The sequence below is a fragment of the Liolophura sinensis genome, chromosome 9, assembly GCF_032854445.1.
Source record: "Liolophura sinensis isolate JHLJ2023 chromosome 9, CUHK_Ljap_v2, whole genome shotgun sequence".
NCBI classification, from domain to species: domain Eukaryota; kingdom Metazoa; phylum Mollusca; class Polyplacophora; order Chitonida; family Chitonidae; genus Liolophura; species Liolophura sinensis.
This window is the reverse complement of record NC_088303.1, coordinates 8,301,388-8,319,925: the sequence shown is the minus strand read 5'-3', so window position 1 is coordinate 8,319,925 and position 18,538 is coordinate 8,301,388. Positions and strand designations below refer to the sequence as shown.

Sequence of the window (18,538 nt, the reverse complement as noted above, 5' to 3'; positions counted from 1 at the left end):
CTATATAATTTATTGAAAAATAAAATTTTACTCTCAAACATTTCTCATGCTGTTAGACTGGCAATTGGATATTGCCTTGGAGAAAAAAAATGTGATCACCTATCAGAAAAATCCGCCGACAGTTGAAATTGCGGTAACGTGGGGGTAAAGTACATTTGTCGCCTTCCGAGAAAAGTGAAATCTACCTGAGATTTAAATGTGGTATTTATTCTGCACACCGTAGTATATCAGCATGTACAATCGAAATGGGCCCACTTCGTTACGAGCATGTATAGTTGCCATGGCGACCTGACGCCCACAAGAGTTGATTGCCATGGTTGTTGCGTGTACTTGTAACGTCAAGTATTGCTTTATGAGCGCTGCCCATGGAGCGGATTCTTCATCACCACAATCGAAGACAGGACCTTCATATTCCATGTACTGCTGCTGATATCGAGGGGCCAATTCCACGAAGCCATTTCTGACTAGTCGAAATTTGAAATACGATCTTAAAGCTTATTTGGGGGTTTTAAAAATTAAAATTTTGTCCATCTAATCAATGCTATCTTCAGTGATTTCGAAGTGTTTCGAGTGCAGATTTGGCCAATGTGTATGCATTCATTTTCACATTAATAAAAAAACAAAACAAACCCAAAACAACTCAAGTTCAGCTTAGGTGGGGTTGAAAACAGGCTGTCCCTGAATATATAGTATTTATTGTCATAGGTTCCAGAGTTACAAACAGTACAAGTAAAACTGCGGCATCTGTCTTGCCCACCAGACGGAAATGGCTACTGCCGCCTGCGCGGTACGATTCAAGAGACGTAATTCTGTAAAAAACGCCGTCTTCCACCGGGAACAATATGGAACGGTTCATATAACAGGTCTAAATAGGCCTATATACTGTTTAGTAAATTGGTACAAAATTGAAATACTGGTCTATACAGGCTACAGCAAATATCTGTGGAATGAATGTTAACAGCTAGGTAAGAAATATAGGCTAAAATACATGAGAGCAACATTTTTGCGAAACCTACGCACGCCCCCCCCCCCCCCCCCCCTCCTCCAGCCTATGCCCTTGTATTATGCTGGCCGCCGTCGTATAAAGGAAATACTGAAGTATATCAAATAAATAAAATAAATGACGAAATGCAAATAAGCAAAAAACAACCCTTCATACACGTGTATAGTAGACTCAGGGGCGACTATCATGCAGAGAATATCAACTTTCTCCACGGTAGACTATTCGAATCCATCGACCCGAAGCTCTGTCGAAAGACCCCTGTTTGTCTGATACGTGTGGCCTAATGGTTAGAGCGTCTGCCTCAAAGTCAAAAGACCTCCGAACAAAGAAACATGACTGGATGGCCCTGTGTCAGTATAATGTGACTAGGTGGAGTGTCATGTCTGGTGTCTTCGTCATAATACTTTAATGGCGGCAGCACTTTGGCGGCATGAACTCGCCCTGCCACAAGAATATACAATAGATGTACACACACCTAAAGACTCCTCCTCGTTATATGACGGATAAATTTAGCACGACGATAAATCCCAAGCATACATACATGCATACTGATTAGACGTCTATTTTATGTAAACGGAAAACCCTTAGATGTCTCTATGAAATTAACAATTTAAGTACGGGATTAGTAGTACAGCTGAAACAGTATAATGTTGCATGTATCTCGCATTTATCAGAAACAGTCTGTCTCAGGGGAAACATTCCCAGCCAAAATAATCTGCTAATTTTAACAGAGCGTCTGTTGTCTGAGTGATGCTAGAATGTATTGTGTTATTAAAACATAATACTTTGGGATACGTCAGTGGCCGCAGCACTTTGGCGGCATGAACTCACCCTGACACAAAAAGACACGGTACATATATACACACACACCTGATGACTCTTCGTCGTCATATGACTGAAAAATTGTTAAGTACCAGTAAGACGTTAAGTACCAATACGACGTTAAACCCCAAGCATTAATCAGTTGTTTTCAACATAATATTCTGTTAGTCTAATCCAATCTTTATGTTTAATTAATAGAAAATGAACAAAATAATCTGCAGAAATAATAAAACTCACTTAAGCATCACTTACACTGCACATTTTCTGTAAAGAATTTAACAGTATATTTTTGAGAGCATGAAGAATCAAGCCTTTCAAGTTCGTGGCACGTGTTATTTTTTGTGTACTTTATCGTGATAGCTGAGGATAAAGCTGTACATTATCTGGATCAGACCAATGCATACTAAAGCTGGAAATTAGGAATTGTCAACTGGTTTGACTGCATGATTGTGGTTTAAGGATGTGGGCAAATCTCAAGGCTGATATGTTTATAATGCCGACTTGATGAAGGCAAGGCCACAGATATTGAGGTCTATGCACGAAGCTATGTCGGATTTATTTATTTATTCCAATGTTGTTTAACGCCATAACCAATAATTTGTCACTTTTTCAACGGTAACCAGTTTTACAAATGGAAGAAACCGTGGAACGCCCAGAGTAAACCACAGAACTATTGAAAACTACTGACTAACTTTCCCAAGTTTGGCGTACATGTACGCACGCGCTCACTTGACCGACACTGCACACTGACCACAGGACAGTGTGCGGTGTCGGCCAAGTGACCGTGTGCGACACTGCACACTGAGCTGGGCTGACACGCACACGCTCACTTGGCTGACACCGCACACTGACCTGGGCCAACCCCTCACACTGACCTGGGCCGTCACGCACACTGACCTGGGCTGAACCTCGGTTCCGTATCTCGGAAATAGTACATCACTACAGGGCAGTATTTACAGGTGCAAATCAAAAGCGACAAAAGTTCATGTATATTATACATACAACCACGTCCTTCAAAACAGTGCAATCACAACAAAAATCATCTGCATGGAAGTTGAGTATAGCTTTTATATAAAGTATAATGTAAATAAAGATTCAATCAATTTCCAGAACTGTACACGCACCTTAATGCGTTAATAGTATTTGACATACATATGCTATATTTTGTCTGCTAGGAAATACTGTCTTCCTGCCGTCAGTATGACAAATTCCATACAATCAAAACGCACACGGGTAGCATAACGACGCACCCTGCAAGTCCTTCTCCGTTTATCAGCCACTGATTGCCAGCAATCAAACCCGGTTGATGAGTATAGATGCTCCCGAGTACTCGCGGATTTACACGGTTCCACACACAGTGCATAACTGTGCTCGGCCAGACGGCGTATCTGAAACAGTCGCTGTATAATAACAGTAAATAATACTTGTTGGTTTGCTTGCTGCGTTGCTTTCCACGCACTCCTTACAGCGCATACGTCTCTCGCTACGTTCGCTTTACATCACTGCCACCACTAGGAAATTTTGTACAGAAATCTTGACTGTCACAATGGTATATGGGGCTATTTTACAATTCTTCTGAAACTATAATGTTCAATATATATTTTCACCGACATTGTTTTTTCTTTTAATTCGTTAAATAAACAATAACTTGTACTCACCCGGCTTTTATCGCCACCCATCCGTGAGGGAATGCGAATATGGTAACACACAAACACTGGACGGCCACAGTTAGTACAGGTCTGGGTGGGTGAAGCCTTCTCACTAAGACAACCATGACTGCCACATGAAACAATCCCCAGGCAATACCGCTGAAGAAAGATAAATGACAAGCTAGATCGCATACGTATTACACGTATAAAAGACAAGGATTCTTGCATTCATGAACATGACGTACGGCACAGACAGTGTATAAAACTGCGGAAAATTAATCCGAAGTCACTGATTGTAGACAATACTGTCGCAAAAAAGAGACGATGTAACACAGCACCGTGCGCCTTGCCTGAGCGTTAGGCCTATATATATGGTGAGCGTTAGGTCTATATACAGCCAAAATAGATCGAAATATCACACGTATAAGCACACCTAAAGCGTTCACGACGTTGAATTCTCAAAGCTACCACAACTTGAAGAATTTCGGGAAAAGGTGATAAGTTATAAAGTTAATGTAGATATCTGAGCACAAAAACTTACACTGTGGATGGCCGCAGGAGGGAAATTTAGGCTTAGGTCAACAGTTCAGTCGAGAGCGTCTGTTCCGGTGTGAAATGTCAAAATATAACTAAAACGTACCTCCAAAACAGAGAGAACGCTAACCATAGTGTGCAGCACACTCCTCGCCTGATATATCTCTGATAGCTAACTAAACCAACTTCACAGAAATGTCAACAAGAAATGTTCTGGAAAAGAATGTGAACTCAATATCATTCTGAAAAGTTCATTCTGTAGAAACAAGAACTATCATGTCCGTGACAGAACGAACGTAGGCCGTGGATTCGCAATTCCTCTCCACACCAACCTTAGCTTTGCGAACCTTTCCATCTTCTCCTGGAATGACATAAACGATGATGCCAGATGGCCACTGATTCCTCTGAAGATTTTTCTCCTTGAGAACTATGACATCTCCGGGTTTGATGTTTGGTTCATCAGAACTCCGTTTTACGACGGGGTTGAAGTTTATGGAGATATTCTCGTCTCCAGCGACTCCAGAATGAATCTGCCAAGAGTTGTACACGATTCCATTGGTTTTGTATATAGTCTTCAGATCGCACTGTCCCAAATACTTATCACGTTGGCCTGTTTTCTGATGAAGCAGACGAAGGGGTACCCTGGATCTGTCGAGACGGGCACGATTGGATGTGCATTTACCGTGACACATACTTCTGCCATGAAAATGGATTAGATGTCATGAGGGAGGTTTGATGCCGCGACGTTCCCACGCACCACCCATGTGAAAAAATGGGGTGGGCTGAAATGCCACTCCGATTACTTGCTGTGTAGGAACCTTTAATAGGTTCAGTTTTAACATTAACTGAATGTATGTTGAGACTGTCAATGGAACCAACGAAATTGGTCGCAAGGTCTGATCTAAACTGTTCGCCTCTAAGAGAGAGAAATCTACGGAGCGCATTTATGAAACTGGATGAGCTGAGTTTTTCACCCAATTCAAGGTGAATAGCTCTGGTAGTGAAACAGGTGAATAAAACTGCCCAACGCTTGCTGTTGGTTTGTTGTGGTGAATTTCCCTTAAGTTTGCAACATTTCACCCAATGGTACATGAGTGATGAAATTAGACGCTTTACTCCAGTGATTCAGAACCCTGCTGACCATACCGAACCTTCGGTAAAATGGCGACCTTGATGTTGACCAAGGCCATGGTAATGAAGAAGTAATTTATTTATTTATTTGATTGGTGTTTTACGCCGTACTCAAGAATATTTCACTTATACGAGTGAATGCGGCCAACATTATGGTGGGAGGAAATCGGGCAGAGCCTGGTGGAAACCCAATACCATCCGCAGGATGCTTCCAGACCTTCCCAAGTACGGTGAAGACTTAAGAATGCTACAAAATGAGGCTGGCCGGGTATGATCAAAGGATTCTTTTCCTCAATGCCCAGTTGGGTCCGGTTAAGTCGCCATCCGACTCTTAGTAAACCATTGATGTTGATGGCTGGAGAAAGAGAAGCTATCTGACTGTCCTTGGGAAGAAGTTTGCTTTCCCGAAGTAATTTCAGTTCCTGGTCGTAGTCTTGTTGAGCTTGCTTGATTTCAAGCACGTGTGACAACCTTTGCAGTCACCCTTGCCCTTGAAAGACTGAGCAATGTGAACAAGGCTAGGTATAACCCTTACAAGTGATCTCCACGTATAAAATCGTTGGAATCTATGAGTTCCAAGTCGTGTGTTTAAAAACAAGTTTGATTTCAAGCAATTCATTACAGGTCTGACTTCTCTGTCTTGGTCAGGTTCACTCAGAGGAAAGAAATGTCCACAGGCATATGATCCCTAGCACTTTGGTCCCGTTAGCCAGGAGACAGACCCTATGCGTGCTGCTCGAACTACTCGAGTCCCGTCATCAGCTGGATTAAAATGAGCTGGAACATCATTGATCATTGATGTAGGCTTGTAAATTCCCTGATACGCTTTACTCTGTTGGCCACGTACACGTGGAATATTCTAGACTTGTTATGGAGATATCCCAGTGCTACCTTACTGTCAGTGCAGAATTCCATTTCCTCCACTGGGACGTCCAGCTGCTCCGATACAGTTATGTGATATGATGAGAACCGTCTTCTTGTGGTAGTTTCAGGTATGCTGCTGCTGCAACAGCCTTTTCTGAAGCATCGGAAAAAACATGAATCTTCTTTTGAGTTGAAAAAAAGAACTGACGTGGAATCTGTAGCTCTTCAAGACAGATTAAAGATTCCTTCCAACTTTGCCGGTCCTCTTTCCGTTCTGGAGGTAGAGGTTCGTCCCATCCGATAGCACTATCCATCAGTTCTCTCAGCAAGATCTTCCCTTAGATAATCACTGGTACCACAAATCCTGTGGGATCGAAAATGCTGTTTATTGTGGATATAATCCCACGAAGTGTGTATGGTTTGGTATCTCTGCACACTTGAAAGGTGAAGACGTCCTTATGCAGGTCCCATGATGAGCCTAATCAACGTTGTGGCGGAACTGTGTCGATACCAAGGTCTAGATTTTCAGAGCCTTATCGAGGTCGTCTGATGGGAATGCATTCATAACATCACGGCTGTTAGAGGCAATCTTGTCAAGTCGGACGTTCCCTCCCTGCTTCAAGGACTCCTATGTTCGTTTCATGAGGCTGACAGCTTCTTTTACTGCAGGCTGAGAGGTTAGACCATTGTCGACATAAAAATCTCTTTTAACAAAGTCTACTACGTCTTTCCCAAATTCTCGTGTCCCTGTCATGGCGATATGACGAGGACCGTTAGTTGCAACAGCTGGCGAAGGGCTATTGGGCTATTAGTCCGTAATCAACCAGTCCGTTGTCAGGATTGTTGTCTCGATACCACAGAAACCTCGTATCACGGCGATTTTTTTCACTCCTGGACCGAAGAAGGATGGCCAACAAACTGTTGGTGAGGTCAGGTCCTCTCAGAAGAAAATAGTTTAACGAAACACCCTGATACTAAGCCGACGAATTAAAAACGCCTTTAACCTGGTTGGGTTTCTTAAGAGGAAAAACCCCAAATACGTGCAGATACGAGTAGTCCTGGCCATCTTCAAGAGGTCGTTCTGCGTGGCCCTTATCAAACACCTTTTGCGTGAAGTCGACAAAGTGCTGTCGTTTGACTGGGAATTGACGATCCTGTACAGACATCACGTTTTTTGTCGTTTTTTGTGGTCTGGAAGACAGACTCGTCCATGTCACTCTCGTTTAATTGAAACGTATCCTCAACGTCGAACTTGTTTGGGCACGGTTTGAACAAAGTTTTTCGTCCAACTGCTGAAAGCTGCGTCTTCTTTACATTTACCCTGTCTGACTTGTGCACTTTTCCCAGACAAGTTTCACCTATGACTACCCAACCATGAGGTAGTTATTGGCCATAGGGTGAATTACGTGTGCCTGTACGCTGATCCAACACGTGGTGTGCGTCCACAAGATCACGTCCGCTCAACAATAAAATAGATCCTTAGTCGTCTAAGGGAGAAAGCTGTCTTGCAGTGCCATGGAGGCAACGATGGTGGAGTTCTACTTCAGGAGTAGCTGTTTCTCCCCTGATATCTTGAATCTGGTCGCATTCAATGGGAGTAGGACATCCACTCCGACGTCCTCTTGCCGGGCTTCAATAACGAAGTCACTGGCTTTTCTTCCTGACGTCTGAACACAGCCAGCACAAGATGAAACAGAGTAGGCGATGTCGTTACCTGATGCATTAAACATCAAAAAAAAATGGTCGGATCTAGCCAGGGAGACCTTTCTCTGGTCGTCTAGAACAACGTACACTTTTTGCGCTCTTTCAAGTGCCACATAGGGTAAACTCGAACGAGAAGTGTAGTGCGACAAGACATTCCAATGAAAGCATTGCCGCAAGTATAAACATTTTCCATTCCTTTTCTTGATATGTAAGGCTGAAGGATGACTGTTGCGTCCCCTTTCAGAACATAGAATGTTTTCTTTACATGCACGTGCCATATGCGCAGAGGAAGCGCAACAACGGTAGCACTTGCCATGGTCCTTGATCAGTGTCTTTTTTCCTCATGCGACTTGGTTCTGAAACCGCTGCAGTCACTCCAGGGATGTTTAGTTTTGTGCAACGGGCATTTGGGTGTGTAGGTATCAATCACGGATATTTCTTCATAGACGATGTCTGATTTCCTAACAGAGACTACTGACTTCACATTTGGGTGACCGGGTTTCGGTTTAGCGTCAGTCTGATTACCTTCTTACATAAAAATTGGGATCGTTTTTGGCCTTATTCACATCTCAGAAAAATTCTACGAAAATGGTGGATATTTGACACCTTTATGTCTCTTGTTGATTGTAGCCTGATTTGTCCATTTTCCCTGGATGTGATATGGCAGCTTACACACTCTAGGAGAAACAACACATCAAAGTACGAGAGTAGAGTTTTGCCTTTCATCCTCCTGCTTGGCTTCACTCTCTGACAGGAGGTCGGCGAGGTCATGTAGTCTCCTGTGGTCCTTGTTGGTATGCTTAGGGAAATGTTGCTTTTTTTTAAAGAGCAACTTCGACTATGTCTGGGGGCGCCGTAGCGCTCATCAAGCCTCTCCCATACCCGACTCAGACCTGGCGGTGGGTTGCTGATACTGGCGGCTCTGAGACCCGTGGCGTACTTTGATGACTCAGGACCTACATATTTTACCAACAAATCTAGCTCTTCTACAAAGGTGACTTGTAGTTCCTCTACGATGGCAGAAAAGCCTGCTTTCCATATAGAGTAGGATTCCGGCTGATCGTTGTGGGAAGTAAGTCCAGACAGTAGGAGTTCCGTTTCCAACAGAAAACAACTGATATGCAAGGAAAGTGATATATCTTATGCATGAGGGCATATTAGGTGATGTGCTGTGTTATGTGCACGACTGCCGTCAGTTTCTAAATATAGCTTGCCACTGTTTACATATGCTAAGTTCAGGGAGTACTGTCTACCTCTACCTTAGAATATTCCAGAATGCGCGCAGTTCGGTGCCTATTTGTTTACATCAAGTGTTCAGGAATTTTGTTATTCTGGACAATTCCACCAGGCTATATAAGACCTATGAAAGCAGGTCAAACAGGGAGAGAACAGAGAACGGAGAAAGGAGAATTATTGAGAGCTTGGATGTTTTTGCTGTGTATTACTTTAGTAGGCCATTTGTGCTGAATTTTGGTGTCTTTATAGCCTCTGGCTTTGTTATATCCTATCTCCACCGAGCACTTGTTCAGTCTGAACTTGTATGTTTAATTTGTGCTCTTGTATACACAGCGCGTATTAGTACACGGACCCTGTCTGTGGAATTTTGTGTATATTTCGTCATACACTCAGTTATACTGTGGATTTTCCCTCTTGTGAATTTGCCTCTGAGCATTTATGCCTGTGTGGTATATATTGTGGAATATATGCGTCCGTTTGGACTTGACACCGTAAGTAATTTAGTATTTGTATAGATACTGCTATCCTTTCTTGTTAAACTTAAGTACTTTAGTATTTGTATAAGTCTTATTATCTGTTCTTGTTAAACTAATAAATTGTTGTAAAATAAAATCTGCTGGTTTTGGTTACTTTTTTGTGCGGCTAAACTGTCGTGTATTTCGAACAAGCCATCTCTTTTTTAATACAGACAGTTTGGGTCGTAACAGCTGTCATTAGCTAAATTAGCTGAAGGGTGCAAACGGTTTAATGTGGTTCCGCTGTTGGGATAGCGTAATCTGCTAATGTAATCTTCCGTTGGGATATCTATCAACACTGCTGTGATGAGCTGCGACTGTCGCCTCCTTCCTCTAGGATAGACTCGTCATAGTCAAGCTATTGATAACAGTGTTTCACATTTGCAGAGAATAAAGATTAAGCAATACGATAAATACATTTGTCGTTACGAATTGTCCCGCTTGTAATATAATCCATTATTCCACCATGAGTTATCTTCCTTGAATTGCTAAAACTCTTGACAGTGGCGTTTGTACAATTAAAAACACTAAAATCCAGGGCCTACGCACAAGTTCTCAGACAACTGTTCACAGATCAGAGGTACCGAAGTGATACCGGTAGGTTAGAAACAAAAGTCCCCATGTCACCGTAGAGTTCAAGGGCTAAATTCTCAAAGCTACGACAACTTGAAGAATTTAGGAAAAAGGTGATAAACATAAAGTTAATGTAGATATCTGAGCACAAAAACCTACATCATAGATGGCCGCAGGAATTAAGGCTTAAATCAACAGTTCAGTGGACAGCGTCTGTTCCGATATGAAATGTCAAAATATAACTAAACGCATCTCCAAACTGGAGAACGGTAACCATATTAAAGTAGAAGAAAAGACATGCAATGATATTATCCCGCTGAAAACAAGTCCACGGCCAAGTAATGCCTAGGTGGCGTCTGACAGAAATAAACTGATGATATTACTCAGCAAAGACAAGCACACAGTTCTGATCATGACATACGATCGAGATAAATAAATAGCATTGCTCAGTTAAGAGGCGCAATATATAAACTCTGTCAAAAAAGAAACGCAACCTCTGTCCTCCGATATCAAAACTTCGTTCGAATAAAGTTATTGCTTCCAAACTAAATTTTAGCCAAATGTAATGAAATTATACACGTTTTTAATGAAGATTACGATCCAAACAACTGCCTTTTCTCTCCTAAGTGTATTTTATTGCTTATGACGTCACAACGCATGGACTGACCCTGTTGACGTCGCACACAGAACCATTCACATGCAAATCATGTCAATGGCAGTTATAGTGTGGGGGTGTATAAAAGCCCATATGCTTTCGTATTTTATTCATTCATTCGTCGACGAAAGGCAGTCGGTAAAATGCCGCGACTGAGTGCTGCTGACCGAAATATCGCCATTGGTCGTCTTCAAGCCGGAGAAAGTTTTGGTACTATTGCACGACACCTAAATGTTCACAAAACAACAATATCCCGACTTTGGAGCCGTCACAACAACTTTAATTCGACCAACGATCGCCCAAGAAGGCCAAGAATCACGACCCCACTTCAAGATCGGTACATCCGGGTCCTTCACCTGCGTACTCGACATGCCCTACCAACCGTGACTGCCACACAAATACCAGGTTTGAGGAGAGTGTCGGCTCAAACGATTAGGAACCGTCTGAAAGAAGCGGGTTTACGTGCCTGTAGACCAGTTGTTGGACCTGTACTACGCCCCTTACATCGACGCCTACGACTCAGGTGGTGCAACAACGTAAGGATATGGACTTTACAAAACTGGAGGCGCATCGGGTTTTCTGATGAATCCCGTTTTCTTTTGACACGTCATGACGGAAGACAGCGTGTGTATAGGAGACGTCATGAACGCTTTGCGCCCATCTGAGTCCGGCAGGTGGACAGATTTGGCGGAGGCAGTGTTATGGTTTGGGGAGCCATCTCGTACAACCAGAAATCAGACTTGGTGATCGTTCCAGGGAACCTGACAGCCCAACGTTACATCAACCACGTGTTACAGCCTCACCTTCTCCCGATTATTGACCGACAGACACAGCTTTTTCAACAGGACAACGCCAGGCCTCATACTGCACGTGCAACAAAGAACTTTCTGCAGGATTCCAACGCCAATTTCTTGCTGTGGCCCTCTAAATCACCAGACCTCAACCCTATTAAACACCTGTGGGATACTCTGGATCGACACGTGCGTCAACGTCAGCCACCGCCACAGACGCTTCAACAGCTCGCCGTTGCGTTACAGGAGGAGTGGAGGGCCATTCCCCAGGAGAGAATCCGGCGTCTTATCCGTTCTTGTCCAAGGAGATGCCGTGCAGTGATTGCAGCTCGTGGTGGTCATACGAGATACTAAGGAAGACGCCCCCTGGTGAGCAACTGGTGTCTGTGAGATGACTTTTGAAAAGACAGTTTTAAACATGACCATCTTGATTATTATTCTGCCAAATTTCTGACTTCTGTCTTGAATAAGAAAAAAGTTGTGCCGTCCTAAACTAAATATTAAAATCTCTAAAATACGGGGGTTGCGTTTCTTTTTTTACAGAGTTTAGGATAGAGTACAATGGAGATAAACGTATAATTAATTGCTCAGCAAAGAGACGCTGCCAATATTGCGCACCGAGTGCAATAGATAAACGTTTAACACTGCTATGCAAACACACACGATCAATATTGCTCATAAATAGAAACGTAAAATGCTCAGCATTGACCTGCGATAGAGAAAATATAAAGAACTGCTCAACAAAGGCATCTGGCCAAATTGAGCATGTCATACGGTGGTGAAAATCAGTAGCAGTACTCAACCAAGACACGGGACCAATACTGGACGCGACATGCAATGGAGATAAACAGCCGTGGAATCTACCTTGCACCGTCTTGGCCGCTGTATTCTCTTTGTGTCAGCCTGGTGTGTTCTTACAGCCTCCTGATTGGGCTGGAAATCTGTGTCCATCCAGGAACACCCAGGCAGAGGATTCAGCATATCTGTAACTGCAGACAGGTTATTTGAGCGCTCCTGGGCCTTTCCAGCTTGACATCTAGACTGTTTCCTCTTTCAGTCTCCCTTCATGGTGTTTTGGGGTAGATTGTTTGCCTTGGATTGACTGTCAGACTATCCAATATAGGTGTACTTGGTGGCTGCCTGATTAGAAATGTTAAATTCATATTTTTCGTCTTTATTTATCTGTTGTAGATGCCACTGTGACACCCTTTGATGTGACTGTGCAGAGTAATAACCTGCTGTGAGACTACAGCAATGGTGCAGGGAGGTTTTTGCATGGTGAGCTAGTCAGTCAATCAGCAGTCATGGGGGAGGAGGGCGGGGGGGGGGGAAGGTTGCTTGCCTGGGGGGTCTTTTAAAGGGTTTCATCATGTAAATCAGTGGGGAACTGGGATACTAGTCTTTTCTTAAGTCCTATCCACTGAAAAACTGCCTGTGAGCAGGTCTTCATCACCTTGAGGTATTATTCTTGCTCTGATAATGGTAACAAATGATTTTTCCGAAATTGTGACAATCCGCTTTGATATCCCCTACCACACTATCAGTCAATTTATTTCACAAATGTCTTATATTTTGACATTTAATTGTCAGATAAACTGCCGATATTTTGATGTATGCTTTGACACTTTTGGCTTGTGACTTTGATTTCTGAAGCTGTTCTGAATAGAAAAATCTTCTTAAAAATGCATATTTTTCTAAATGGTTGCTTTTGAAAAGTCTAAAGTGCTCTGTCAATGGGATTTTTTAACTTTTTTCGCAGATAAACATTTTGTCTTTCCAACGCAGTTGACCTGATGGAGATATCTTGAACAGTGTATGCACTGCAAAGCTTCAAAGTTTACCCTTTAGAGTTTTCTTACCCTGAAAAAAAGACACATTTCCAAGATGGGGGTACCCCAACTTGAAATCATCCAACTCCAAAGTTTCTGCATGTATCAAGCCCTAATTTTGCCTGTGAGGTTCAGAAGTGTAAGGAATTATGTGGTGCAAAAATTATTGATTTTGAAGTTGGCTGGTGTGATAGGACACAGGCCCCCATTACAACTTCCGTCAACCAATGTCAAGATTTTTATAACTTGTTTCTCACAGGCTGGACCAGGTATGCACCAAAGTTTATTGGCCACGGAATGTTTGTGACTTAGCTACAGATCTAGACGTTAACATTGTCGCTTATGAAAATTAATGGGGGTCTGAGGCCTCCTGGGTCTTATTAATTAATCTTTTTATAATTGATTGTTGTTTAACAAACTCACGAGTTTTTAGAAGTGGAGGAAAGAGGACTGCCTGGGTAAACCAATTGACCATATCTCCCACGTGAGATGTACAGATGTGCACACCATACTGGTGTGAGACAAGCGGTCTTGAACGAACGTTAGACTGCGCAAGCGGCTCCACGAGCGTCATCAACCGCTTGCCACCAAGGTCCGGAACCAGTGAGAGTGGGCGCAAACGGCCACACGAGCGTCATCAACCGCTTGTCACCAAGGCCCGCAACCAGTGAGAGTGCTCGCAAACGGCCACACGAGCGTCATCAACCGCTTGCCACTAAGGCCCGCAACCAGAGAGAGTGCTCGCAAACGGCTACACGAGCGTCATCAACCGCTTGCCCCCAAGGCCTGCAACAAATGACAGTGCGAGCAAACGGCCACACGAACGTCATCAACCGCTTGTCACTAACACCCACAACCAGTGAGAGTGCGCGCAGACGGCCCCACGAGCGTCATCAACCGCTTGTCACTAAGACCCACAACCTGTGAGGGTGCGAGCAAACGGCCACACGAGCGTCATCAACCGCTTGTCACTAAGGCCCACAACCAGTGACAATGGAAGCAAACAACCACACAACCAGTGAGATAGTTACTTACCTTACACACAGGGCCATGAAAGGAGACATACTGTTCATCAAACAGGGTAAGAGATAGCATCGCCAACCAATCTCCTCGCCGGCAGCTCGAAGAAAACCCCGCCACTGGATACTGTTGTGGTCATGTATTCCATTGCCAGTTGGTTTCTCAACTGAAACAGAGGCAACACCGACACAAATCAGACATAGATAACATAGTTATTCCGAACATACCTCCACATTCCGAATGAGACAGATTTATACAGATTTATACTTCTCTATGGGGCCAGTCTAAGGAAGCCTACGGGTGTCACGGTCAAAGCAAAATAAAAAAATAAATAACTGAGGGGAAAAATTTCGTCATTAAAAAGTGAAAATTTGGAGTTATTTTCCTAGGACAATTTGACTTTAAGTGAAATTTAAACATTTTTTCTCTACAGTTTGACTTTCTTAAGTTAAAATTTCGACTTTCCATAGGTAAAAGACCATAAATTCCTGCATTGACAATGCCCCATCGTGCATGTGGAAGTATGCATATTTTATTTTAATCTGCACTTGTGGGATCCAGATCGTCTAATCCGTTTGTTGCATGAACAATGAGTGTCATACCAAGTGCTACGCTAAAACGACTGTCGCAAAATTTCCTGGATATTGCACTTTATATGCAAGATCGGGTTGCTGGGGCAATCAAGAGGGATAAAGACGGATGCATATAAACAGCATGCATGTAAGCCCGTCGTCATTTCACGGGGAAAATGTAACATGTATAGTTGTTTTTACAGAAAAAAAGAATGTCGCATACCCCCCCCCCCCCCCCCGCCCCACGTCGTTTTCCACTTCATCGCCTGAAGGGTTTATCAAACAATATTACGGAAAGCGTGTGGTACCAAAGAGCAAAATAAATCTACATCTACATATTTAGGAAATAACGTATTTATGCTATTAAGATTTATTGACGAGCCCTGAATAATTATTCTTCATTTATCTTTCTCAGGGGAATAAATTAACTTGTTAAATAGACCATACGTTATTTCTGGTCGTAGGGTAGGCCTATGGGCTGCCTATAGCCCTAGACTGCCCAAGGGTGATTGCGGAGGGCAAGTGTTGAAACCTGGTTGGCTTGACTAGGCCATGTCGTTTCAGTCGTGTCCAATGGGAGCATCATTTGAATGCCAAACGTCCTTGGTCATAACTTGGGCCTATGTAGGAAAGATTATATAGGGAGGCCTAAACCATGTCGAGAAAGGAGGCCCGAGCGAATGATGCTGAAGCAAAGGTCACGGGGTTAAACGTTGTTTTGGTAATTGATTTTGAGACATCTTTCTAGGTTGACGGCTGATATACAAATGTCTGCTTCGAAGCACAGACACATATGGAGAGGCTGCGTGTGTCGCATGACACCCTCAAAGATAAACTTTAAGATACAAGTTGATGACCTTATATGCAGATCATTAAGATTATGGGTCACTTACTCCATTTCCCCCATCCCATCATCAGATCCAGTCCCACACATGCCCAAACTGCCGCATAGACAATTCCAACAGATAAGACTGAATATACCAAGGACCAGACAATCTGTAAATGGAAAAGTTTAAATGTTTGTTTCGGATTTCAAGCAGCACTCAACATTATTTCGGTAAAATCACGACAGGCCCCAAGGGTGAAATTTTTAGTCCCCCGTCAACAAAGCATGTCAAGAAAGCGGATAAAAACATATATACTGCCAGAAACAATGATTTAAAGTGACAGAAAGCGCATAACTAATGTTTATATCAACTGAAAGACTACCATTCAAAGTATCCTAAACCGACATTAAACATTTTTTAAGATTTTTTTGAACCCAGTAAAAGTCTAGTGAAACTTCGTCTTGACACAGCTAAATTAAATTAAATTAAATGTTTACAAAATTACAATAGGATACAACTATAGATTCATGCTCAGTTATGAAACAAAAGGAAATAAATCTAAGCACCACTGTGGCTGATCTGGGCATTCCACTGTCGCTGGATTTTATACTTCAATTTTGTAGCGGTGTTTCAATAATTTTACTGTATTTTATAAAATAATATAGAAAACAAACATCCCTTGTTTGCGAGAAAAACAAAGGAATAAAATTTAACTAGTTAAATTTCTTTTTTAAAGTCTTTTTTGCTGCCAGCCTGCCATTTTTGGTGTACAGGTGCATGCTTGGTATCAAGATGATGGAAACTGTCTAAGCTTTGGGCAGGTATGAGTTTTAATGACGACAGTTTGAAATTCTGGGCGAGAGGACACAAGGGGACAAATTGTGATGAAGCTAGGCACCCCTCCAAGCTGCCGGCATAAAAAAGGTCCAGATTTTGACGGTCAACCTATGTAAAGACTTCTATGGCTTGTTTCTCACAGGTTGAGCCAGGTATGCACCAAAGCTTATTGGCCACGGAATGTTTGGGACTGAGCTACAGCGCTAAACATTTACACTGTCGCTTGTAGAAAACTAATTGGGGTCTGTGGCCACAGCAGCCATTTGTGCAGCATTGTCATTTTGATTTACGTCTCATTCGGTGAAATCTCATAAAAATTATAAAATGTGATACTTTTTAAATTTCCATTGAAATAGGTTTTAGCCAACTGCTGTCTTGTCCTTTCAGCTGCAAATTGACGATATTGTGCACGTTTTCGTCCATTGTCGGGTAGTCAATTTAAATAACCACCTGTAAAATCCGAAAACATAATTGCATGCATGACCATTTTGAATTCCCAAAATTTTGTATCACCTTCATATCCTTTAATCTTATACATGACTAAGTCCCAGGCCTTTAACCTTACTTGATTAAGTCCAAGGATCTCCACAAAAAAGCCTGAGATACTGTCTACGAAGAAGACGGACAGGATGGTTGGGAAAAACATTGCGTTTGCCAGAAATGAGAAGGACCATTGTCTCCCGATGCAAACCCACAAAGTTACTACTGCATTCACCATAGCGGCAAAAGTCAAACAGGAGGACGATTCCATGTTGCTGTATAGTTGACTGGACTGAAATGTATGAAACTGAGACTAATAACTAAATGAAGAATATATATAAGGACTTACAGCCCTTTACTCGTACACTTATTATTTCAAGACTATACTGTATAAGGAACCTTGACATTCACCAATAAATATATATTTTATAAATACGCATGTCTGCACACACAGTATACTTCGAAGCTTTCAAATATTTATTTACTTACGTATTTATTTGATTGGGATTTTACACCATATACTCACATGTGTATATCACTCACGACGGCTGCAGCAAAAGCTTAATATACGGGATGATATAACATGGTATTATTTTGTAACAGGTATTGTAATTAAAGAATTAAGGTACCTGGCAGTCTGTCATCCTTAACAGAAATTCTTGGTCATGGCGTAAACCAGTGACACATCAATGCATCCTGATTTAATCGAAACAGCCGCCTTTCTATCATATGAGCTGTATATTGGATCCCATTGTAATTACCCCATTGGCCGATGGGCTGTTATAAACGAGAAAGTGACCCTTGTCAATAAATGAGCCATGCAGTGAGAGACCAGAAGTTTTCTCACAGTCTTTTAAGAATGTTTCACATATACGACGGCGGCCATTATTACGGTAGGAAGAAACCTTGTAGAGCCCAGGGGAAACTCACGACCATTCACAGGTTGCTGCCAGGCCTACCCACATACGACTGGTGGGGCAACTAACATGAGCTGGACTTGAACTCACAGCGACCCCATAGGCGAGAGACTGACTGATTGCGTTGGGCTAGCACGCTAACCACAGAGGACCAATATATGATGCCGTACAGCCATACATCAGATTTCAGACTGTATGATTTTGAAGAAAGACAAAACACAGCTGTGAAAGCGCACCTTATGTGGCTGTTCTTGGAGCTATCCTTTGCTAACACAGTCTACAACCTGTCACGAATACAACACAGTTTACAGGCCTATAGTGTTGGTAATAAATACATAACTAAGAAAATAATGAACTAAATTTAACTAAATAATAATAATAAAAAACAGGCCTGGGCCAATATGCAGCCTATATCAAATACATGCAGGCATAGTTGTTAAACAAAAATAATAGAATGACACACACAAAAACCCCACAAAAAATGAAACAGTTCTTTAATCTGAAAAAAAAATGATGAAAAAATGATTTATGTACTTCTCTCATGCAAAAATAATGCCCACTGGTTGAAAGCGAATCCCT

The 18,538-nt window shown here is 42.4% G+C and overlaps 1 protein-coding gene across 1 annotated transcript; it reads right to left on the bottom strand.

Annotated features, from left to right (window-relative positions):
• Positions 1-2,937: 2,937 nt before the first annotated feature.
• LOC135475964 (uncharacterized) lies at positions 2,938-17,799 on the bottom strand. The gene is made up of 6 exons (XM_064755942.1): positions 17,672-17,799; positions 17,128-17,334; positions 15,792-15,894; positions 14,342-14,492; positions 3,484-3,633; positions 2,938-3,213 (listed from the first exon to the last, which is right to left on the bottom strand). Exons 1-6 carry the CDS (start codon positions 17,684-17,686, stop codon positions 3,021-3,023), a joined length of 819 nt encoding a protein of 272 aa, XP_064612012.1. The 5' UTR covers positions 17,687-17,799; the 3' UTR covers positions 2,938-3,020.
• Positions 17,800-18,538: the final 739 nt, after the last annotated feature.

What these genes read in the sequence shown, in the direction of transcription:
- LOC135475964 (XM_064755942.1), bottom strand. An exon ending in AGATCCTTGGACTTAATCAA is followed by an intron (nt 15,895 to 17,127) that starts GTAAGGTTAAAG and finishes TTCCATTTACAG; the next exon opens with ATTGTCTGGTCCTTGGTATA. An exon ending in GATGGGATGGGGGAAATGGA is followed by an intron (nt 14,493 to 15,791) that starts GTAAGTGACCCA and finishes CCTCTGTTTCAG; the next exon opens with TTGAGAAACCAACTGGCAAT.